The sequence below is a fragment of the Electrophorus electricus genome, chromosome 15 (assembly GCF_041902795.1).
Source record: "Electrophorus electricus isolate QZ-2024a chromosome 15, ASM4190279v1, whole genome shotgun sequence".
Lineage (NCBI taxonomy): Eukaryota > Metazoa > Chordata > Actinopteri > Gymnotiformes > Gymnotidae > Electrophorus > Electrophorus electricus.
Genome location: NC_137511.1, coordinates 2,653,532 through 2,676,814, shown reverse-complemented (window position 1 = coordinate 2,676,814; position 23,283 = coordinate 2,653,532). Strand labels below are relative to the sequence as shown.

The following is a 23,283-nucleotide window of genomic DNA, read 5'->3' as shown; positions in this document are numbered from 1 at the left end:
ATCAAGCAAGCCTTAATAATTAGGCCTTTATCTGGTCTAATGTGGGGTCACATACCACAGATGACTTTAATGCAGACTAAAAACAGTAAATAGCTAATGAGCAATGTGGTATAGAGAATATATTTTATATTCTCTAAGTGGCTGTATTCAAGAGACGAGGATCATTGCTGTATTAAACTAACCTAACGAATGCCGTAAATATAATGTGATAGTTAACGCATTACTTACTACATACAGTAAGTATGTAGTTGCATGTGTTTCACGAGTGAGCAAGTTTTAAAGGTTTGCTTTTCTCAATCACATGCTTTTTCGGTGTGTTCGGACGTGTATGGGGGGAGGGGGGGGGACCGCCGGGTTTCCTGCTGTTTTAAAATCCATCCAAAAAAAACCCCCAAACAAACCCAAAAACAAAACAACGCATCTTTAGTCTGTTGTGAACACTGAATATTCTTTTATTCAAAAGCTATTGGATCATTTCCGTTTATCGTCTGCCGTCAACTGGATCGCGCATTGTGCATTTATCTGAGGGAAGTTGCTAGATTATTCAGTTTCTTCACCGCATAAAAATTTCCCTCAAAAATCAGTCATTTTGACCAAACACTGCCGCTGTATGCAGTCCAACTTGGGGTAGCTAGCTTGATAAATAACTAGCGACCCTTACAGCTCAGTCGTTGCTTAGATAAGGGTCCAAAGTTCTTTTACGAATTTAAGGTTAAATTGTTTAGCATGTATTAAATATGTTTCGACCAAAAATGAACAACAGTTTCTTCTTGAGCACCGTGTCCTTTCAAAACAGGCCCTGGCATTCTGTCAGGGTGCAGATGGAGTTAAGCTAACGTTAGCTTAACTTCCCTAGCGAGCGGTGCTTTCTTAGCAAGCCAGGGCTGACTCGGCTTGGCAAACTAGCCGGCAAATAATTCAGTAAAGCCAGGAAAAATGCCAGACCGATGTAGCTGTCCTAAAATGTAGCTATAGCCAGCTATCCTCTGAAACACAAACATGTTACAGCTAGCTGTATAAACCAGCTATGTTAGCTAGTTAGCTTACTAAAAACATAATAGCCCCCTAGCTAGGCTAGCTATCTGTGCCAGCTGGCTGGGTGTCTTGTGGAAGTAGGCACGTTTGGCGTCGGGGCCGTTAGCACTAGTGAATATTCACACGTTCGTGTGAAAAAACGCCGTTATTTTTGAATCTTTATTTCACCATTCTTGACCCGTCTGTCCGGGGGGAGCAGTGTTCGGCTACACGAGCTAGCTAGGTTAGCTAGCGAACAGTATCTTACACCCCTCACACCGAGACAGAAGAGGTACTTTCGATGTTTTGTCTTTTTTTAGGATCGGGGCTTGCAGGTGTTGGTCAGGTTGAGAAATGACGACATGTTTTAATGTACAAGAGCAATCTGCTCGTGGAAATGTGCACATTATTCAACTCCACAAACACACACGTTTCACTCAATGGCTAATCACTACGGTGAAGGAGAACTACTTTGTGGATGAAGCGCGTGTAATCCCACCGAATGCGCAAGGTATGCACGCATTCTCAAAGTGGACGATAATGCCAAAAAAGGATGAAATTATCGTGTACTTTTGTCTGCTATCACCATGGACTAGCAAGGTTTTTCACTTTCTTTAGATAGTTCAAATTAAATGCGAGTAATTATTATATTTGCATTGTAAAGAGAACGTATGTACCCATTATAAAGCTGATGGTAGCGTCCACTAGAGTGACCGGGACAGCTTTCTTTTTGATTGACACGGGAATGTACCAACCAGGATTGTCGTTTAGGGCCGTGAGGCTATAAAAAACTTTTCAACCAATGACGTTCTTGAGTGGGTGTATCTCGAGGGGGACTGAAAACAATCAGTGAATTGTGGGAAATGTAGGTTTAAGTCCGAACCGACTGGTACACGTGAATGACGAAGTGGACTTCAAGTCCCAACAAGCAGGAAAAATCGAGGACGAGCCGCATGCGCCTTTTACGTGGGGGAGGTAATAAATTCACAAGCCACACGCCACTCCGTAGCAGAAGCGAGAAGGAGATGACAGCGGCGTGAAGCACATTCGGCACCGGCGAGAAATCAAGCTGGTTGTAGAGGCACGGAAAGAGTTAACGTTTACAGTCTTAAGTAGCATAACAACTGAAACGGTAGATTTGATATAAACGGTGAGTTTGTTTCCTCATAGATTGTACGAATTGGTTCTTTGTATCAAATTGTGCTGAATAAAATAGTGTTAACGTTAGCCAAGTTCACGTTCAGTTTTCGAAACCCACTCAGTTTTCTAAATGTATGATGCATTGTTTACAATATTTTCTCATGTTGTTTACGTGTTCTCTTTGGCTTTTGAGTAAAAAAAACCAAAACTGCCTTTCATCACTCTGATCACAAAACTTGTATCTCCTTCAGGTGGGAGTGTACAGTTATGGAGCTTATTACAAGTGATGCTAAGCCGGAGGCTGACAGCAGGGGGCGACAAAGAGACGAGAAGCAGAGTGTGATCTCTGAGAAACAAGTGCAGCAGAGTCAGCTGGAGCTCTGTCCCGGACTCGTGTCTGGAGATGCGCACCCGATGTGCCGTGCTCGGGACAGGAGTGATCCCGAACCCAAGGCCGGCGACGCCGCAAGTGACGATGCGCTCCCCGCGGAGAAGGCGTCCGGTAACGAGCAGGACGAGAAGGAAACGCCGGGCAAAAAGCAGTCTGGCTGCACTGGCGCAAGTTCCGAGGGCCTGTCTGACGGCCGCCAGGGCAAGAAGAAACACCGGCGGCGACCCTCCAAAAAGAAGAGGCGCTGGAAGCCGTACTTCAAATTAACTTGGGAAGAGAAGAAGGAGCTGGACGAGCGGGAGACCGAGCGGGCGTCGAGGGTGAGAGCCGAAATGTTTGCCAAAGGTCTCCCCGTCGCCCCATACAACACGACTCAGTTCTTGATGGAAGAGCACGACCGGGAGGAGCCGGATCTCAACACGGAGCTGTGCGGCCGGAGATCCTTCGGGGCGAGCCGGTCGGAGGACACGGCGAGCGAGGAAGACCGTTTTGAGGCGGCGGAGGAGGAGGAGGAGGAGGAAGGCGGCGGCGGCGGCGGCAGCGATGGCATGGGCCGACCGGGCCACGCGGGCGGCGAGTTTCTGCAGAGGGACTTTTCCGAGACCTACGAAAGATATCACGTGGAGACGCTGCAGAATATGTCCAAGCAAGAACTGGTTAAAGAGTACCTGGAGCTGGAGAAGTGCATGTCGCGGTTGGAGGAGGAGAACAACTGGCTACGCCACGTCCGGAGGAGCTCCGACGCCCCGGGCGACGGGGCACAGCGTGTGCGGGAACTGGAGTGCGAGGTGGAGAGACTGAGGGCTCTGAACAGCCAGCTGCTGTGCCGCCATCACGCCGCCGGGGGGGCAGGACTGAACGGCTCCAGAGCAGGGCCTGACACGGGACACGCAGCTGGGGAGGGCGCCCAGTAATGGACATGCTCGCTCCCTGCTTTTACTGTCCGTTGCTCTGATTCGTTGTCTTACTGTAAGCTACGGTAGTTAATGTCATGCTATCTCACCCCCGACATCAAAAGGTAAATTTCCTTACTGCAGTTTTAATATTGAAATATGTGCGGTCCTGCAAATTTAGTCCGTTCGCTGTAATATAGGTTAGTTTTTCCACTCCTAATTGAATTTTCAAAAAGAGAACACTTTGCTTTTTAGTTACGCAAGGAACAGATGTTCAATCTGCACGAGGAAACGTCACATTGTGATAAGTGACGAATGTCTTGGACGAGCGAAAGGCATTTGTAAGTTTACTATAACCTACATGCTGGATGTTTGAACGCTTTTTCAGTACAGGAAACAAGCTTTTGGGTATTTTCTGCTGGTGCAACTGATATTCTGCTTAATGCATGACCAAGGAAAGTATGTAATAAACTGTGTAAAACCGTTATTGGCATTTGTTTTCATCCAAATATATTGTGGATTAAGTTATTTTAAAGTCCAATTGTTTATTCGTGATTTTATAGTGGACAATGTTTTTTTTTGTTTTGTTTTGGGTTTTTTAAAATCTGGCTAATTATATTATTTTAACACTTAGGACCGCTTGTAATAAATCCTACTTTAACTTACCTCCCGGTCATCTCGCATGTTATTACAAATAAAGTTGCATTAACTGGAATGTACAGTCTTCTAGGTGCTCGTGCAATCATGGGTCAGCTACTAGTTGCTTCAGAAGAGCCTAAGAAATGCAGAGTGCAGGGTCCACATGACCTGTACAACTGATATTTTGTGTAGCTCACATCACCTCCCATAAGATCTGATAAACGCATCCCCTCATAGACCTGAAATCGAGCAAAGTTACTGGTACCATTATGGGCTTTGAGGTTCGGATGTCATCATTTGATAATTTAATGATGAGTCTTGAATCCACTATGAGGCGGGTGGGCAGTTCTGTTTCTGCTGCATCTACAGATGTATTTCACTTTGGTTCTGGCACCTTTTTTTTTTTTTTTTTCCTCTCCTTTTATATTACTGCCCAGCTCAGGCAATGTAATGAAATAAATCTGCTGTCAGCCCAAGCCTCAAGACCAGAGTTTGCTAAATGTGATGGAGTGTAATATCATGCAAATCTAAGAACTTATTTTGCTCTTGGTTATTGCTCTCTCGCTCCATCATAGTGTGTGTGTGTGTAAACTCTATCTTGCATACATTATAAAGTTCATAAAATGCTGCTGCTGGAGAGTATGCAGTTCTGTGAAGTTGTTGGTTGTGGTTTTGGAGTCTAACTTTCCTGCCACACTCCAGGTCTGAGCTAGGACATCCATTTGCTGGGTTTCCATGTTGAATGTTAATACAAGTCTCTTTTGGTGTCATGTTTGAGTCCTTGATGGTGTCCCTTTGAGTCATGCAAAAACACACCAAAAGAAGACTTTTTTTTGTGTAACTAAAGTTAAAAAAAAATCAAAACCAATTTTATATTATGCCATATATATATCATTTGTACACAGAGGTTAACTTAGTGAGACTTTGTACAATTGTTACAAAAATTGGTCCACACAATCACCCATAGAGTGTATGAATGTACATGCACTGGGGCAAAACATAAACACAGGACACATGTTAAGTCATAAGGGGGCACAGGGCTGGCAGTAATTACTGGTCAAACTGGTAACAACGCATCTATAGTGGCTCATCAAGGCCGACATGGGGAGAAGGAACAGGTACTTCAGCTCCAAACACAAAATGCAGCAGATATCCAATGGACATACAAGCGCTTACGGGAAGGTTAGGATGGGACCGGTGCGGTCTGCGCTACCGTCATCTAAGCTCGTAAAGAAAAAGGAAGACTAGATTCGGGGAATGATTTTTTTTTTTTTTTACTGAGCTGCTGACACATGCTAAAGGCGTCTCAGCCGTCTCCCGCACAGGAGCGCTAGAACGCGTTCTGATGAACACCCCACAGCCTCTTCGAAACCATTTCAACAGCGGCCGTGCACCTGAGCATGGCTGTGCTGAATAGGATCAGTGCAAAGTCTTGCTGATATGGAATGAGCATCTCTCAGATACTTTTGGCCTGATGGGCCCTCGTCCTGCTACGGGGTGGGCGGTGCTGGGCATTTATTATACCCCTGCAGGAGAGGCTGAAAGACCCCAAGCCTTTATTGCATGAAATTTGTCTTCAGCGTTCTACGCGTATGCAAGTCATAGCGGAAATGAATTCGTCTGTTGGCGAACCTTTCTTTGGTTTAAGACCGCAAGACCGCCACTTAAAAGGGAACAGGGCATCTGCTGGGGGACTTGTTAATGGTTTAGTGTTCAGGGTGGTCCCTTAGCCCTCTGTAGGAACGCCGCCCACCACCGTGTGGCGCCTCCAGTCTCTCCTCCTGCGGCGCGTCTCTGGGGATGCGTGCCGCCACTGGGCCCCTGACCTCCACAGGTCGTTGGCGGAGGCCAGGAGGTTGGCCTGGACCTGGCCCAACCAGCCCTGCTGCAGGGGGGGCTCCCGGCTGGGAGACATGGCCTGACGCAGCCTTTCCTGCCCTCGCACGAGCGAGGCCTTGACCCGGGCCAGCTCCTCTCCGAGCCGACCGCGCTCCGCGTGCAGGGAACGGGGACGCGCCCTCTCCCCGCGCAACTTCTTCCGTGCCACGGGGTTGGCTTGGCCGAGGCGGTGGGCGAAGGTGGTGCCGTCGCAGGTGGGGCTGGCGGGCCGGCCTGCGGAGCTTTGCCGTGGCCCGGCGTCCACGCCTGCTCGCGCGCTGCCATCTTCCTGCTGGCAAGCCCAGCTTCCCTTTTCTCCCACCTGCTGCTTGGCCTCCTCTTCTGACCCCGTGCCTCCCTCTGCTCCTCCACCCTTCCCGTGCACCTTTTCGGCCTGGCTTCCTCTCTCTGCCTCCCTCTCTCCACCTCCTTCATCCACTTCTGCTCCCGCGCTCTCGCTCAGCCCGCCGTAGTTGCTGGATTTGACCGGCTCGTGCTCCGAGTCTTCGTCGCTGCTGCTGTCAGTGGGGCAGGCGTTCTGGTGCTTCTTTCTCTTCCGGGTCACAGCAGATATGATGGACAGGGGCAGGAAGTCCTTGGCGCTCACATCTTTTTTTGAACTCACGGATCCCTGCTGTAGAGATACGATGAGATTCAAACATCAGTGTGACAGGCTTCCTATGTCACTGTAATAATATGTGGAACTGATAAATACTGAGAAAAAACCCCAAAGAAACAGTGTTACCTTGGATTTAGCTGAGTCGCTGATGGTGGAATCTGTACAGGTAAGGAAAAGGTGAGAATCCTCTACAGATGTACACACAAATGCGTGCTCTGGGGTAAAGGGCCTTTATGTTTTAATGTGCCAAAGAACTGAGGTGCATGCCAGTAATATATATTTGAAGACAAAATAGCAGTAAAGGCATTTATAATCACTGCCCAATGCTGACTGTGAGGATCTCACAGGTTTCTGTTAGTCTACAGGTTATGCTTGACTCTCTGACTTGTGTTCCAGCCGGAGTGTGTTGCGAAGACATTTAGCAGTGGTGTTGCAGGTGGCCGGCTACAACATTTGGAATACTTGCTGCTGAAGGCGTTTTAAGCTTTTAGGGGAAACACACACACGAAGGCTCACTGGCAGGTGGGAGTCCTGCTCCTACTGCAGCGTGCGCTTCACTGGGTCATCTAGCAGAGTGACGCAGGGACGTCCAGAGGAGAGGAAGAGACATGGACAAGAAGGGATAGTTCAGGGCGCGAGTGAAAACGAGGAGAAAACGAGTGCGATAAAGTACAAACAAGCCAGTGAGCTTCAAAGAGAAGGAGAGGAGGGTAGACAGAGTTACTGAGTGAGAAATGGGAGAAACAGGTGAGAAAATGAGAACTAGATATCTGCCTCCTAGAAGGTACCATTAATCCTAACATGGCAGAAATTCCACACACTGCTGCGGGCCAGGGCGATGTCCTTCAAAGAGAGAGCCCTTTTCAATCTTAACTTATGGAAGTGGTGAACGTAATCTCACCTGTGATTACGTTCAGGACCACCTTAAATTGAGGTCGAGTTGCCTCGAGGCAAAAAAATGATTGGTTTGGTTGGCTCAAGCGTAAACACCCATGGTACCCGACGTGAGGCTGACAGGGAATAAGACGAAGGAAATATCCGCCGTGCAGTGGAGGACTTACCTGAGGCCTCCCCGAGCGGGGCAGTCCTGCCGATGTTGGAGAGGAGGTGGTCGATATTTGGGACGCGCTGCTCGTCCTGTTGGTCCTCAGGGGTCTGAAGAACAGGGAGAGACTCTGAATGGAGACTTTGGAGTACGGCTGAACGATTAGAGAAAAGAACCTAATTGCATTTTGGGGTTTTTGGGGTGTTTTTTGGTGACCAATAACCTCCAGGTGTTTACATATAAGCCTGCATGTTTTGAGTATGTCAAAATAATTACAAAATAATTACAAAACCACTTTGTTTTCACGTGAAAGGAATATGATACTTTGCTATTACTTTTGATTTAAACAGCACAATTTAAGCGTTAATACACTTACTGTCTAGATAGAACAAATAAATAAAGCTTAGAATAAAAGCCAAATCCTGTAAAACATTTGTGTTAATATGGTCAACAATGTACACTTAAAATGACAGATCTTATAACTTTAAAGTGTCACTGGAACATGATATAGCAGTGTGGTAAATTCTAAGAGTGCCCAATGTTTTGTAATCTAAAGTCTGCGTGTATGACTTGGTCATGGCTGGCGTAGTGTAGGGGCCGAGCTCTGGCCGCTAGCTGTTTCAGCTACGTGTCCGTTTAAAGGGCCTCCACTGTCATGTGGTGCCACCAAGGCGTCTGCAGACACACACGCGGGAACTGGTGAGGAGATTTTCCAAATCAGGCAACACGAAGCACACACGCGTGCAGGAGCATGTTCCTCCGGCGTTATTTGTGCTTCTAAGCTAATCTCAGTATCAGCATGGTAGACAACCTGTAATAATGTCTCATTATAAGAGTCATCTAAAAACTTCCTTGGTTAAATCTGGCTTTTTACACAATGCTCCTTAACACAGTGGTAATATGTAAGGAGGAAGTATTTGGCTAAGATGGTCCCAGGTCAGTGTAAAAGGAGCCCAGTCAACCCAGTCTGTGGTATTTATCGTGCCAGAACAGACCTTAGACCTGTTTAAAGCGGGATATCAGATTCACTCATTATCAGTGTGAAGTGTGCGGTGCATAAAAAGGAATCCCAGCTTTAATCTGGTGCAATTCCTGAGCTCGGCGCCCCAGGAGATCCGACCGGTTTCACCAGTGCGACGCCTGTGTCGTTTTCCCAAAGGCCAACATCCTGTCCACATAAACACAGCAAACATGAGGCTCCCGGTACCTTCTCGTCCTTGTCCGCTTCCTCGCTGAAGAACCAATCGTACTGCAAGGAATAGAGAGGAGGGATGAGGTTTGGATACACGTCCTCGGCCCGCAAACCAAACAGACACAAAGCGGGGCGGAGACGGAGCAAAAGCCAAAAGGGCTCACGTGCTGAATGAGCGTCTCCACGATCTTGTAGCGGTCGGGCATGTGCGTGACCATGGCCGTCATGTTGTCCTCCGAGGTGCGCACCAGCGTGGGGCCAAAGACCAGGGCGAGGTTTCTGGGCTCCATCTAAACGAAGCGTAAGAGGAGGAGGAGGGATCACAGAAAGCCAGGGCTGGCCCCAGTGCATGCTGGGATGCAGGATGCCAGAGTTTGGTCAATTAAACATCCGCTCAATGAGAAAGGGGCTTTGGCGTGAAGGTCTCCGTGTCGACCTTTTGGAAAGGGCCGGTGTGTAAGGCAGACATCTAGATTCTGAGCGGTGTTGCACTGGAATTTTGAAAAGTGTGAAACATGCAGAATGAATCCTGACCATGCTTACACGCTGAAGAGAGAAAACTGATTCTAGATGTTTAGAAATATTTGATTTGCTGGTGTTGCCTTGACATGCCCGTTAATCCTGCGGAGGTCCGGACACCATACCTTATTCTTCTCCGCATGGTCTGCCACTCTCTTAAGGTGGCCAACCAGAAATTTAAGGGTGTGGTAGTGATGATCAGGCAAGTCATGAACCTTTGAGAAAGTCAGTGAGAAAGTACAACTTCAGCAGGAAAACAAATCTACCAAGAATTCAGCATCATTGTTATTGATCAAGGCTAACGAACAAAATCGAACAGTTCAGCAAGTGAGTATGGCAACGTACCAGCTTCCTCATGGTCTTGAGCCGATCCCCTGCATCCTCTAAGCGGTTAGCCTCGATGAAATCGTTGTATTTGTCTGCAAGCAGGAGGCAGCAGTGAGCATCGCGACACCCTCACAGCCACTACCAGACACCACGTGACCGTTACGAGAAGGGAACAAACCCACCGTCGGTGAAAAGAGGTTCTGGAAGCTTCCTGAAGAAAGACTTGAGGAGACTGCTGATGACGTTCAGGTCCTGCCACCTCTGTGGGGACAAAGTTGTGCGTGAGCGAGCGGTGCCCCGTCTACCCCGACTCTGTCTCCCTGTCTGTGTCTCTGCCTCTCACCTCCTCCGTGGTGTTGATGTCCATGCCCTTGTTGAGCTGCTCCTGCAGTGTACACACCATGGCGTTGTTCCCCGGCACCCGGTAGATGCCCGTGTACTCCAGGCCGATCCCCTCCACCAGGCTGCAGCAGATCTCCACGATCAGGGGGACAAACTGCGGTAGACCGGACACGCAGACGACAATGCGCCGTCAAACCCGGCAGCACATGACCGCGTTATCCGCCGTTTCTGGGTTTTTAATGATCCCTTCCTGACAGAGCGGCTTGCCCGAGCTCCTCACAACTAAGGTTTTGCCCGTTCCACAGTGCCACTTAATCAATACCCACACGTTCTTCGCTCCGCCATGACTGACCTTATTATTGGCCCCTGGTGGGCAGTCCTCCAGTCGCACCCCGAAGGCTTTAGGGCCCGCCTTCTTCCCCTTCTTCATGATGTTGATGCTCCACGGAGCCTTGGGGGCACTGCTTGCTTCTAATGGAGTCCGAGAGAGAGAGAGAGAGAGAGAGAGAGAGAGAGAGAGCAGGGAGAGAGGTCAAGGTTCTCCAATGTCTCTGCTAGTCTCGTCATTACTTCACTCGGTTAATGGGACGGGACCCTGTGTGGAAGGGGCAGCGGCAGGCATCTATAAAAAGAGACGGTGTTCCGAACCACTTTCAGAGCGGTGGCGCTGACCCGGAATCGGCTGTAATGACGGAGCGCGCAGGCGACCCTGAAACTCTGCTCCTGCTCTCTCGCTTGACGTGTGGAGCACTGGTTCCCTCTGCTATGCCCTGCTTCACTGGCTAAAAGGCTGCACTACCCTGCAAAGACGCGACCCTGCGTCGTGACTCACAGAAGGGTTTTCTGAAGGGGTTTTTTGGAGCATGCAGACGCCCTTTTGTGTGTGAGCAGAGCTTTGCGTCAACAGAATGCAGATTAGCTAGCCACTAGTCCCGGTGGTGGGTCATAAAACCCAAATGATACCCTTCCAGAACCAGAACCAGTGTGCAAACAGACTGGCTCAGCCTGAGTACGGCTGTCAGAAGAGGTGCAGCGCTACAAACATTAATCTGACCCATCCGGGTAACTCCCTGCAACATAGTGTGAGATTTTTTTCCTGGATACTGCCCCCTAGTGTACATTCTGACGTTACGCTCAGGTTTGTCGGCTGATGCGTACACCGACGTCTGGGTACGACAGCCGCGCGTGTCGGCGGACACACAGAAGTGCGATCTAGGCAGGACCGACCCTTGCCGTCTGTCCTGAGCGCGCGGTTGGCTCCCGGGGCACTGTCGGTCCTGGACAGGAGGAAAGGCTGCACTATACGGTGGAGTCGAGGCGACGTGTCTGGCTTGTTCCCTGTCGGGCTGTTGAGGACACAAAACAGACACACAGCAATATAACATGATGTGTTTGATATAATCTGGCACTGTAATATTTCCAAGCATCTATATATATATATATATATATATATATATATATATATACAGTCAGTATTATTTCTGCGGCATGTGATAATTTAATCATTTTTGTTGAACTAAAACACAACATGGTCTACTCTCAGTTATTAAATATTTTCAAAATAGAAATGAGTGTGAAGAAAAGGTACCTTTGTTTCCTGTAGTCATTCAGTTTCTTATTGATGAGGGCCTGTCTGGAGAATCCCAGCTCCTGTAAAATACATTAAACACGACCTTTAGTCGCAGATAAACCTCCAGACAGGAGAAGAAACAGTTTGATTCCACAGGAGACACAGAAACTCAGTGAGTTTGAACTGCATTTACAGACGGAGTGCTGGACATGTCCATGCAACCCTTAGCCCCGCCCACACGCGGCCCCTGCCTGACCTCGCTGTCAGTCTTGCTGTTCTCACGGATCACCCGGATCCAGCTGAGCATGTCGTCGCGGTCCTCGGCCTGCAGCAGGTACTCGCAGAAGTCCTGCGTGGTGAGGCGCAGCGCGTGCTTGCGCTTGGTCTCGCTGTACGCGATGTCGATCAGGCAGCCGCGGATGCTGATTGGCTGCTCGTCCTCCCCCTGCCCACTGCCGGACCCGCGCCCCAGCGTCCCAGCCCCGTGGAGCACGGCCTCCCGCTTGTCCTTGTAGAGGAAGAGTGAATGGGTGCGCAGCACGGAGAAGGCACGTTTCCACGGCCGCATGGCTCCGCCCACCTTCTGTGCAGGACAGAGAAGGGAGACCCTGGATTTGCTGCGCTGCACTCAGGTCGTCCTCGCTGCGCTTGGGTGAGCGTGAACGCTGCCTTGCTCACCAGTGGCTCTGACTTAGTCTCACAAGCTTAAACGAACCTCCCCAAACACCCCCGACCTTTCACCCCTGAGCCAGCCTGGCTACAGGCCACAGCGAGGCTGGGGCAGTACGGCTCTCACCTTGCCCTTCTCGGTGAGGATCTGTTTGTAGTGCAGCCAGCCCTCCTTCCTGACGTCTGTCAGCGTGATGCTGCCCAGCTCCGAGGTGGAGTGGCGTTTGGAGCGGGCGTCCTCCGCCGCTCGGAGGCTCTCCAGCGACTGAACACACACATGGCATCAATTACACACACAGGGCTGATGGTCGGTACAAGAACGTGAATTCATACAACGTGGAAGAGGTCGGACAGCCTTACCCCGTCTGTGAAGAAGCTTTTGACTCTTTTCGGTAATCTCCTGAGGGAAGAAGAAAGCAGAAGTGTGAAATAAGAAGCCAATTGCTCTTTGAAGATCACTCATTTACGTTCGGCGTGACGTTTAAGATGCACTGACTTTGTGCGGTGAGTCGCCAAATGCACGCAGAGCGCAATGTGCGTCTAGAACGCGGCTCACGCCCGTGTGGAGAAGGCAGCAGAAACAGTGGTGGAACACAAGCGAGGGAGTGCACTCACGACAACACGCGGCCCTCCTCCCGGAATACGTTCAGACCCTCGTCACATGACTTAGAACGCTCGGTGGTCACGGCCAGCAGGTATGAGGAGCGCCGGCTGTTCTTCATGTTGCCTGGGAGACGGGAGGGCCCGCGGGAGACAGGGAAACGCACAAATGAGATGTCGCCAACAATCACAGCGACGGAGGAGACAGGGAAAAATGAAAAAGCAGACACCGCGAGTGATTAAAGACGTTTTAGCCAGTCGTGTGTGGCTGGCAGGCTACAACTTACCAGGTGTGAGTAACATTAGCCAGTGTTTGACTGCAACGGCGAGCAGTGCGAGATGGAAGAAACAGATGATGGATGTTAGAGCAGGAACAGGAAATGGAAAGGAACAGGACAGGACAGGTTCAGACGTGCAGCCGGAAACGCCGCATTCCCTCCGAACGGACCCGGCGACGTGGTGTGGATGGGGGCAGACTTACAGGCTAACGGACCGTGCTAAACGCTGAGGCTGACGCCATGGCGATGTGGTGGGACGCAGGGAGATGGACTAGAAGAGAGCGGGGCCAGGGGTTGAGGACTGCGAGTGAAGCCAAGATGGCAAGATGATGGTGGGTGAGATGATGATGGGTGACACAGTGACAGAAACAAAGAGCTGTCAGCAGAGGATCGGGCAGGGTGAGAGAGAGAGAGAGAGAGAGAGAGAGAGAGAGAGAGGGAGAGCTGCAGCCAGACAGGGCGGTAGGTTTGGGGGGGCGCACTCACTGCCGTCCGTGTCGAGGAGGCGGGTGAGTGGGGAGGCGAGGGGAGAGGAGCCTGGGAGGCCGGCGAGGGCGGGCACTTGGCACGGGCCGCCGGACACCACGGCAGAGGCGGGCACGTGCTGGGTGAGAAGGTCCACACTGGGGCTGGTGGGCTCGTCTGCAGGGAAGGGGTCAGAGTTACGGGCGTGAGGGGATCTGGAGGTGATGGGGGTGATGGAAGGGTAGAGAACAAGGCACCATCCCTCCCGCTGGGTTACTTGGCCTGACAAACACCGAACACCAAACGGTGCGTTAGGCACAAGCGTTCGCGTACACAGTACTCGATTAGGTGGAGTGGAACTGCAGAGCGTCCTGCACCATTATACTGAATGATGGCAACGGTAAACACCGCTTTGGCCTCAAAATGTCCTTTTCTATGCAATTAGTTAAAACATTTTATGAACGGCTGTCTTTAACTGCCCCAAAGGTATACGGAAACGTCAGCATCAGTTTTAGAATCTGTTAGTAAATGGAGATTTAGGGAGAAAGGTCACAGGCATTTTTCAGGTGGTACAGACCAGGCGTGAGACAACCCCCCCAGCTCGGTCACGTCAAACGTACTCAAAGTAAAAGTGTAAAAGTGACTGTACGACCATCCTGAGCTACACTGGAGATGCTGGATTCCGCACTTCTCACAGATTACCTGCTCCGTTTTGAAAGACTATCGATGGCCACCAGCTGTACAAAGCTTTACTTTGCAGTGCTTAAATCATCAGAGGAGACCACAGCATATACTCAATGTGCCAAATGTACACGAGAATACTGAACCCACTGACTGGTCAAAGATCAGAGACTTACACTGACTTACACCCATAGCCTTTTATACTGACTGTGATCGTTAGGTTTGATGAAAAAGGAGGCTGTTCACAAAATCAAATAAGATCCTCCCCACTTTGGAATGACCTCATGAGTACTAAAAAAGTTTAAAAGTTTGTAGTGTGAGCTTTGATTTGCTGAAAAGATCTGAAAAGATTTCAGTACATATTCAGAAGTGTATATATGCTTTATATAAATTAAACTCAGTGACTGAACCTGCACCTGTAAAGTGAGTACAGTCACCTTATTCACTGTATCTATCGTTTCATTGTCTAGTTTAAAGTACAGATATGCATTTCCACAGTTAAGAGTATAGCGGACACTCTCGAACAAGCCATAGTTCAGCTCTCTATAGCTCTCACTGACCTATGAATGGAATAGAGGCCAGGGAGTTGTGCTCCAGCGGCAGGCTCTGCGGGTGAGCATCTTCCGCCCGCGCGGCAGGGGCCGAGGCCACGGCAGGCTCGGGGAGGTGGCGTGCGACGTGGGTGGGTCTGCCGGACGGGGGCTTTTGCCTGAGGAGGACCTCCTGTGCGTGAGGAGCGGGGTCCACCCCCCCCTCCAGCTCCCTCTCGCCTCCGGAGCTCGTCTTCACCGAGTCCTCGGTGACAGAGGACGGGGGCAGAGGGGAGGCCTCCGGGGCCAAAGAGGGTGCGCTGTCCGAGGGGCTGGCTTTGGGCGTGGGCGTCCAGCCGAGGTGGGCGTGGGCGTAGGAGGCATCCCTGAAGGAGTGCGCCTGCTGCATGAGGTGGCCGGCCTTGCGGCAGAAGGACGGGCTGTAGCTGCAGTAGCCCACTGTCTGGTCGTCTGCGGCCCGGGCGGGGAGCCGTCTGGGTTGCGCCGTCATCTGAGGGTGGAGGTCCGCCTGCTTCCGGGTGAGGCCGGAGCCCTGCCCCGCTTGTGGCGCCGCCGGGGAAACGGCGCCGCGCTCCTGGGCGGGGCCGGGCCGTTCCTCTGCCCGGCCCGCGGGGCCCCCCTGCTGGGGCCACACCTGTTTCCCGTAGCGGGTCGAGACCAGAGCCGCCTGGCCCAGCGACTCCAGCGAGCAGCCATAGCCCTGTTCGTGCCCCGCGTAGGCGGCCAGCAGGTTCTCTGAGCAGGAGCGGCCGGACGGTGGCCCCCACGCGGTGGCCCAGTTCGCCCCTGCGCCTCCTCCGTAGTGGTGGAGGAGCGTCTCCTGAGAGGCGCTGTGGGGCCAGGCTGCGTGCCCCGCCTCCGGCAGCCGCTCCTGAGAGCCTCCGTGCTGGCGGTGGGTAGCGGCCAGACCCGCGCCCCCCGCCGCCTGGCTGTGGTACCAATCGGCCAGCGCCTGGTGGCATAGTCTGTTGCGCGCCTGTCCGTTCTTGCGGGGGTGGGGCAGCGAGGCCGAGGCAATGGCCGCGTTGTGGTTGGCGAAGTGGAAGTCCAGCGGGCTGACGGCTATGCCCGCTGAGGAAGAGGAGCGGGCGCGGTGGTGGCCCGGAGCACCGCGGCCCGGCCCGTCCGAGCGCCGGCCTGCGTCCCCGGGGCCGTCCTCTGCTGCGTGGCCCTCTGAAGGCCTGCAGTTCAGGTTGTCGGGGGGGCCGAGGGTCTGAGCCGCCGCAGCAGGGGTGGGCTTGCTGCGCGAGTAGCAGATGGGAGGAGGTTCCGGAAGGTTCTCGGCCACCCCTGTGTACGGCTCATTGCCTTTAAGATAGGCGTCCTGTGAGTACGCCTGTGAGAAAGAGGGAGAAACAGATGAGCAGAAAGATGAAAAGCGAAGGCTTGAAGAAGCACAGGAAGGGCGCGAAGAGCTCCATGTACAGGCACACATCGCCAGGCAGGGCCCCGACCCTCAGTCGCTCGAGTGGCATTCAGTCCGAATTGTAAGTTGCTTTGGATAAAAGCGTCAGCTAAATGCCATAAATGTAAATACTCCACGAGTAACGTGAGTGCACATGGACGACACATGCCAACATGCCAACTAAAATCTTAAGAATAAAATAGTATAACAAAATTTTACGAAGCAATGCGCTCCGAAGACAAATTTCCACGCTGTGAGGAATTTCAAACAATTGTGCTGGGCACGCAGAAGAGGAAGAGGAGGGGAGGACGAAGAGTGGAAAGGTCATACTCACACTTACCAGCTGGAGCACGTCCTCGTCTTTAGGCATGATTGACAGCTCTAGCACGCTCGCACTGCACACAGAGACGTAGACGGGATGAGCTGCGGACAGACGCGCCTGTGCCGCCGCTGTTGTGTGTGTGTGCGGAGACCGTGCCTGTGTCTGCTCACCTGCTTTGGATCAGCGCTATGACCTGAGTGTAGGTTTTGCCCAGGACATTCTCTCCGTTCACCTTCACCAGCCTGTCCCCTACGAGCCACAGGACACACACACACCCCCACGGACAAACGTGCACGCTTAGCGGAAACAAACTACGCAAACTCCTGACATTCTGTGCGACACGAGAGCTCCGTTTTCTGTTACCTGTGCAAAGCCCAGCTTGGTGGGCAGGACCCTTCTCCCTCACACTCTTTACAAATATGGTGTCCATGGGCTCCAGACGGCCCCTCTGATTCGCTGAGCAAAAGAGCACAGACATATTAGCAGAGAACCACACACATTCACACACTAACCAAAAATGTTCTCTGGATAAAGTCACTTTACCTTTTCCATTTCCATTTTCCTCATCCTGGAGAGAGAGAGAGAGAGAGAGAGAGAGAGAGAGAGAGAGAGAGAGAGAGAGAGAGAGAGAGAGAGAGAGAGAGAGAACTATAATAAATTAGCGTAATACAGCCTTTCAACCACCAGAGGGAGCCACCCGTCATCAAAACAACTGTAGTCAGTATTGCGCTGGAGACCAGTCCACAGTAATGACTGGGTTAGTAACAGCAATACAACAATGTGAACATTCAGGCACATATATGCACGCGCACACGCACACACACACACACACACACACACACACACACACACACACACACACACACACACACAAGGTGATCAGGGTTACACCTAAACCCTTATATCCACAAGACACACACACACACACACACAGAGCTGAGTGGACAGTTTGGCTGTAACCTGCTGTGCTTTGCTGACATGGCTCATTCCTGACACATGCTGACCAAAGCAGGGGGCTTTAGACCCAGAGTGCCTGGGCGTCGGCTCGACCCGCCCCCAGCCCGCGGAGCCCACGCGAGGGCCTCGGCACCGGACGTTGCTTCGGCTTAAAGTCACATGAGCGTCTGACAGTCTGAAGCCCTACTGCTGCTGAGAGTGAGGTCAGAGGTCTGCAGATTAAAGGGCCTGGGCATTGGGGCACTCTGGAGGGGAGCCTGTATACACGATACCGCTCTCAGGCTAGACGCTGCACTGGCACGCTGCTGTGTAGAAGTGGCCATGCGCGAAGCAAAACAACTGGAATTTTAGAGTCACACTGAGATGCACACAGTCACTGAGCAATATGTGTGTAAGTGTTCTACGGGAGTGTGTTCTTCACACACTCTCGCGCATGTCCTGAAGCGCTTACCTTCAGAGAGGAGTGGAAGGCAGACTCTGGCGGGTACACGATGAAGTGTCTCAGCGTGAAGCCAAAGCCCTGGGTGTTCTTCTGCACGACCACGGTGCGAGGCCCCTTCCACGCCACGCCCTCCGCAGACGCCGGGTGAGCGCTCTCATTGGACGACGGAACCTCATCTCTTTGCTCTTTTGCCTGCGATGGAGAATGCGGCATGGAGACCACGGTATGAAATGGTGACCCAAAAAAAGAAAGAAAGAAAAACCGCCCCCCAGTTCCTCAGTGAGGCGCAGCAGTGCTAATCCTGGAGGTGTCGTCTGTCAGATATCCTGTCTGTGTGGATGACTCAGTCGTGGCTGCCAGTACCGCCATGCCCATTCACAAAACCTGGTGTGGAGATAAAGTTTGGGTCCAGTACATCGGAGCTGTTACAGTAATCTCCACCCGGCACAACAACCCACACCCTACTGCCACCACCACCCCACACTGCAGTGAGGAATGTCTCAGGAATGTCTATTTTAAACGTAGATGCTATAATCAACCACCACATGGGACTTACCAACAATGGCAGAGGGTAAAAGTAAGCACAGAGGTTCCTGAGCCGGAACACGGGAGCGTTAAAGCACACCGCGCTCGCACATGCTCGCACTCACACACGGGCAGAAAGGGTGTGAACAAAGTTCACGTTGGGAGCACGGGGACGACGACGCTGGACCGTTAAATTCCGAAAATATCTTTTACTCAGCAGAAGACATGGACGCACGTGACAGGCAGGCCATTGATTGGGTCTTTTGTGATGGGCGCGTTCTGACTTGGCTTCCAGTATTGCTTCCCCATTGTCCCGGAAAGATTAAAACCAGTATCCCCTTTCGAGAACTGTTGTTGCAAACGCTAACGTGTTTTTGGAGATGCTGCGTTGTAAAAGACACGAGAGGTTGAGTGCTTTCATGAACTTTCACTAAGACGTGCCACGAGGTTTAAGATGCGTCTGACGAACCGACGGCCAGTCCGTGAGTTCTCTCCACCAGATGAGCCCCGTGGCTGAGGCAGGCAGCAGCAGGTGTCGCGGCAGGCAGCGGCTGGCGTTTTTCCTGACGCACCCGCACCCACCCTCTTCCTGTTCTCCTGGGCTCCTGTCCACGCCGGCGCACACCGGCGTTCCATCCTCATGTGCCCTGCGCCTTGCTGCGCCACCGAAAAACAACAGGAAGTGGAAACGTTGACGCAGGAAGTGCGGTACCACCCTCAGCCGGTCATTATAGGGAATCCTCCACATCTAAAAATACTAGTGTCTAATGTGGGAGTGCTGAAGGCTTTCTACTGTACGGATAAGTGAATCTCATAAAAACACCTCCACGACATGTTCCTGGTCTCCAGTGTTTCCTGCTGCTTGAGATTCCCTGAAAAACTTGACTGTCCAGCTGTGATGTCATTGACCCTGAGACATAAGCTATGCAATTCTACCAAAAGGAACTTAATGCAGTTGTCCAAAAAATAAATAAATACTTTTTTTTTTTTAAAGCGAGAGTGTTTCTGGGGAAGAAATATAAAGTACTCTAAGAATACAAGGTCATATAAGACTGTGAAAAGAGGCTGGGAGGATGTGAGGGTAGGAGTGTAGGAATCTGGGCAATGCCTTATATGCTCGGGGCAGGTTCAGACACCCGAGCTGGAGACAATGGATGACACAAAGACAGAAGAATGAGGGGGAAGAGGGGAAGGAGAGAGGGAGAGAGAGAGAGAGAGAGAGAGAGAGAGAGAGAGAGAGAGAGGAGCAGGGAGAGTGATGCAAGTGCTGTGTTGATATGACAGGATTCCTCTCTGGATTCCAGCACTAGACATGCCGCACTGTGCCGAGGGTAAATACGCACACACACCAGTGCGAGATTCCAGGTTACCAGCTCGCTTACACACAAGCTTGGGGATCAGGTGTCATTGCACACACACACACACACACACACACACACACACAATACAGCAATTTATTTAAACTCCCAACTGCCCTATAAAAGATAGTGTCTCACTTAATTAAAACTATTGGGCTGCTTTAACGGTGTTGTTAAACTTAATCGGTTTGCCTCTAAACTGTCAGATTATAATATTACAGATCACCATCTTACACTACAGTATACAGCACGTCAATCCTAAACGTCTTACCTAAGCCCTTCTGCCTGTGGCTGAGCTCACTCATCTCTGCTCAGGAAGGCCAGTGAAGGGACGGGCAACGCGGGCCACGTCCGTGACTCTCGCGTGGTAACGATTATGCCACCAGCACGCAAACCCAGTCCCCACAGACCCTCCGATCAGCCCTCACGGAGCCCACGGGTCGGACGAGAGGCTGACGTGAGAGCGCGCCCGCGGCACCGCTACCCACCTCACCGGCCCCCATGTTCCCAATAAACTACCGAGAACCTGAAACAGGCTGGGGAGCACTGGGAAAAAGACCAAAAACAAAAGACTAGCAAGCAGCCTGAAAAGAAGATTTTCAAAAAGGAGATCTACTGTAGAATTCAAGGTTAAAGTTGGAAAGACAAGAGACATAAAATGTGACACTGTCAAACCTGATCTTCAGTAGTAGGGCCATCACTGGATTACAGCCTATACATGTATACCAACTCAAAAAAATCCAGATATAATCAAAGTGCTTTAAAATATGTTATTGATCACTATTGTATAGAGATAATCAATCAGTATTCAGCACTGGAATACATTTTGAAAGCAAATGACCTTAAGTGCCCCTGGCCCTCTTGCAGAGAGACAGAGATCAGTGCAGGATACGTTGTTTCTTTACCTTCAGTGATAAAAGCGCACACTGAAAGAGATAAACCATGGAAATCTCTACTTTTCATCCTCTAGTGAAGCTAGCTGACATCTTACCCTGCAGAGATACCGGTGCATCATGTCCCTGTAGGGGACCTGTACCAGGGTGGGCCGGACTTGCGTATTCCTCAGGGCCGTCAGCCATATGCAGCGTGGCTCGGGGTCGCTGCAGTCCACGCCCACCGGGAACTCAAAGCTCCACTCCTTAACGGCTGGAGCCGGGGCCCCGGAGCCCGGGCGCCTTGATGCTAGCATGCCTGCGTTAGCTCGTCACCGCCGAGGGGCTGGGACACAACCAGGTCAGATGTTCACGGCAGCCACGCCCACAAAAAACCTTTGCTTGGATGTAAGCGCCTTGCACAAATAGTAACTTCCTGACTTACTACAGAAGCGGGAGCTATGCAAAAACTCATCTGGCTGGTCCCATCACCAAGGCGATCATGTCTAAATAGTCCTACTGATTCATTGGTGCGTAGATCCCACCGGTCCCACCAATCTCTGGGTTTTCCTGGATTTTGCAAGATCGTAGAGGCATTCTAGTGTGCCCCATCTTTGGTGATCTCTACCATTTTGGACCTCATAATGGCTTTGGGAACTTCCTCCTAGGTACGTCAGACTTAGGTGGCGGTCATTTGGTCCAGTCAGTGCTGAAGGAACCGCTCACTTGTCTGCGTGGAGTTGCCAAGAATCAGGGCATCGCTGTCGTTGCTACTGGTCCTCAGCTTGCCCTGTCTGCCACCCATATAAATCCATCAGTGGGTTTATGTGGTAATGAGGAAATGCGTTTTTTCCCTGACATAGTCCATCCACCTCCCCTGCAAGGTTTTTTGTTCTCACAAACAGCACCCTCCAGTGATCACAGAGTCACGCATCCAATCAGACATCCAACTTTAATTTTGGCGAACATTAATTTTCCAGCAAGCTCAGTGGACTCTTTGTTGCCTTTAGTGCGACACTTCTATGCTGCTTCCTTCCGTGATCAGCTGACGAGTTCCACAGTCAGCCCAAAGCTGCTGAACACACTGTAACTGTTCACCAAAACGATCTAAAGACTGAGACCACAGCACCTTTTCTGGGGCTCCTCTAATCTGCCTCATCATGAGCGAAAAGCCAGTCGATACTGAACACCAAACAGGATCCATTCTGTGGAAAAGTAACATTTCCTGGAATGGTTCATACCACGACTAGCCCCACTACCCCGGAGTCTCCAGGCAATGTCTTCTTCCAGTGCTCAGGAACCAAATGTTGCACACAGCACGAGCCCCAGCTGACACCCTGGTGCAAACACTGTCGTTTGGGTGGCTGGGACTTCCCCCACCACTGCCGGCCATCCCTCTAACCCCATCCCTCTCTCCGCCTCTCCACCGCACTGCTCTCGTTCTGTTACTCTGTCGTTCTTCAGCCCAGTTGAGCCTGCTGGTGGCATGATGAGCTGCTCTTTTCATGCACTCATGTTGTGTTGTGCTCTCTCTCTCTCTCTCTCTCTCTCTCGCTCTCACTCTCGTTCGCCCGCTCTTTATCTCTGGCTGCTCATTTTAGACTCAGTGACCTGACTGACACTGCTGGCTTCCATATATAGCAGACAGAATAGACCCGGGCTCCCAACTCAGGGTTGAGAGAGAAAGTCTGTCTGTGTGTGTGTGTGTCTGTATTCTTTAAACAATGGTGAGGAGAAACGAAGTTAGAGCCATCTGTGAAAGCCATCTCCGACTATATGATACCTGTGTGCGGTGTAACCTGTGTGCGGTGAATAAAACACACTGGATGAAAAATTTTGGGGGGAATGCTTGATATTTAGTGGTTATAACAGTGTAACAGCAGTTTGTCTTTCCTCCATCTGTCTCGCTCATGGCAGTATTCTGCTGTGAAGGGTAATGATGGCATGAGGTACAGACGCAGAGGAGAAACGCAGAAGGAGTTTCACAGCACCAGACGAGCCAGACGCAAATCGCAAGCCACCAGATACATCAGTCACTTCCTGCCTGGAGGACGTGGTAGACTACTTCCACGTACATACACGTGTGGAAAGGTGATGTGGAATTGAGCTCCAACACTACTCTGAGGATGGAGGCAAGGAGGATGATGGGTATAGACAGGCTAGATGGTGACACAGGACACACTGTGACAAAGCAGCCACTGACAGGGAGGAACAGTGGAACACATGGGGCCAATCAGCATCGCCCACCCCACCAAACACACACCCAGAGTAGGAATCAATAACATACATCATTAACTCTTTTCAATTTAAATTAGGCTTCTTGAACACAGTATTAATGTGATGTAAGGGCCATATAACACCCATAACACCACATTACTTCAGTGAATCCTGGGTAGATAGGTATGTGTAATTACAATATTTAGCCACCGGGGGGCCAGCACACTGGAATGGAATGCTTACTGGAATGAAATGCCTGACATTTACTCTTAAATCAATACACCTTGACAGCCATTCCTAAAAAATGACTTTAATATGTCATTAACATGTTAATAACATACAAGTAAAATACATGAAAACATACAATTTGAT

General features: G+C 50.9%; 2 protein-coding genes across 10 annotated transcripts in view; one reads left to right on the top strand and one right to left on the bottom strand.

Moving 5' to 3' along the window:
- Window positions 1-35: 35 nt before the first annotated feature.
- Window positions 36-4,103, top strand: hexim1 (HEXIM P-TEFb complex subunit 1). The gene is made up of 2 exons (XM_027013457.3): window positions 36-2,164; window positions 2,406-4,103. The coding sequence occupies exon 2, from the start codon at window positions 2,422-2,424 to the stop codon at window positions 3,457-3,459; it is 1,038 nt and encodes a 345-aa protein (XP_026869258.2). The 5' UTR covers window positions 36-2,164; window positions 2,406-2,421; the 3' UTR covers window positions 3,460-4,103.
- Window positions 4,104-4,945: 842 nt separating this feature from the next.
- arhgap23b (Rho GTPase activating protein 23b) overlaps window positions 4,946-23,283 on the bottom strand; it is a 29,769-nt gene continuing 11,431 nt past the window's right edge. For 2 of the 9 annotated variants that reach the window (XM_081697244.1, XM_081697242.1), the window contains exons 2-24: window positions 17,949-18,131; window positions 17,084-17,108; window positions 16,904-16,996; window positions 16,711-16,789; window positions 16,553-16,613; window positions 14,823-16,149; window positions 13,603-13,758; window positions 12,854-12,965; window positions 12,599-12,638; window positions 12,366-12,503; window positions 11,826-12,152; window positions 11,588-11,649; window positions 11,227-11,345; window positions 10,352-10,470; window positions 10,001-10,153; window positions 9,840-9,918; window positions 9,676-9,749; window positions 9,456-9,545; window positions 8,976-9,101; window positions 8,827-8,868; window positions 7,636-7,729; window positions 6,701-6,732; window positions 4,946-6,589 (exon numbers count right to left, since the gene is read on the bottom strand). In XM_081697244.1, coding sequence (XP_081553370.1) covers window positions 5,804-6,589; window positions 6,701-6,732; window positions 7,636-7,729; window positions 8,827-8,868; window positions 8,976-9,101; window positions 9,456-9,545; window positions 9,676-9,749; window positions 9,840-9,918; window positions 10,001-10,153; window positions 10,352-10,470; window positions 11,227-11,345; window positions 11,588-11,649; window positions 11,826-12,152; window positions 12,366-12,503; window positions 12,599-12,638; window positions 12,854-12,965; window positions 13,603-13,758; window positions 14,823-16,149; window positions 16,553-16,613; window positions 16,711-16,789; window positions 16,904-16,996; window positions 17,084-17,108; window positions 17,949-18,131 — 4,317 coding nt within the window. In that variant the 3' untranslated portion in view covers window positions 4,946-5,803. Of the gene's footprint in view, window positions 6,590-6,700; window positions 6,733-7,078; window positions 7,141-7,635; window positions 7,730-8,826; window positions 8,869-8,975; window positions 9,102-9,455; window positions 9,546-9,675; window positions 9,750-9,839; window positions 9,919-10,000; window positions 10,154-10,351; window positions 10,471-11,226; window positions 11,346-11,587; window positions 11,650-11,825; window positions 12,153-12,365; window positions 12,504-12,598; window positions 12,639-12,853; window positions 12,966-13,602; window positions 13,759-14,822; window positions 16,150-16,552; window positions 16,614-16,710; window positions 16,790-16,903; window positions 16,997-17,083; window positions 17,109-17,948; window positions 18,132-20,813; window positions 22,069-23,283 lie in introns of those variants that run through there. The other 7 variants (XR_014117133.1, XR_014117134.1, XM_081697241.1 and 4 more) reach the window with 7 other exon arrangements.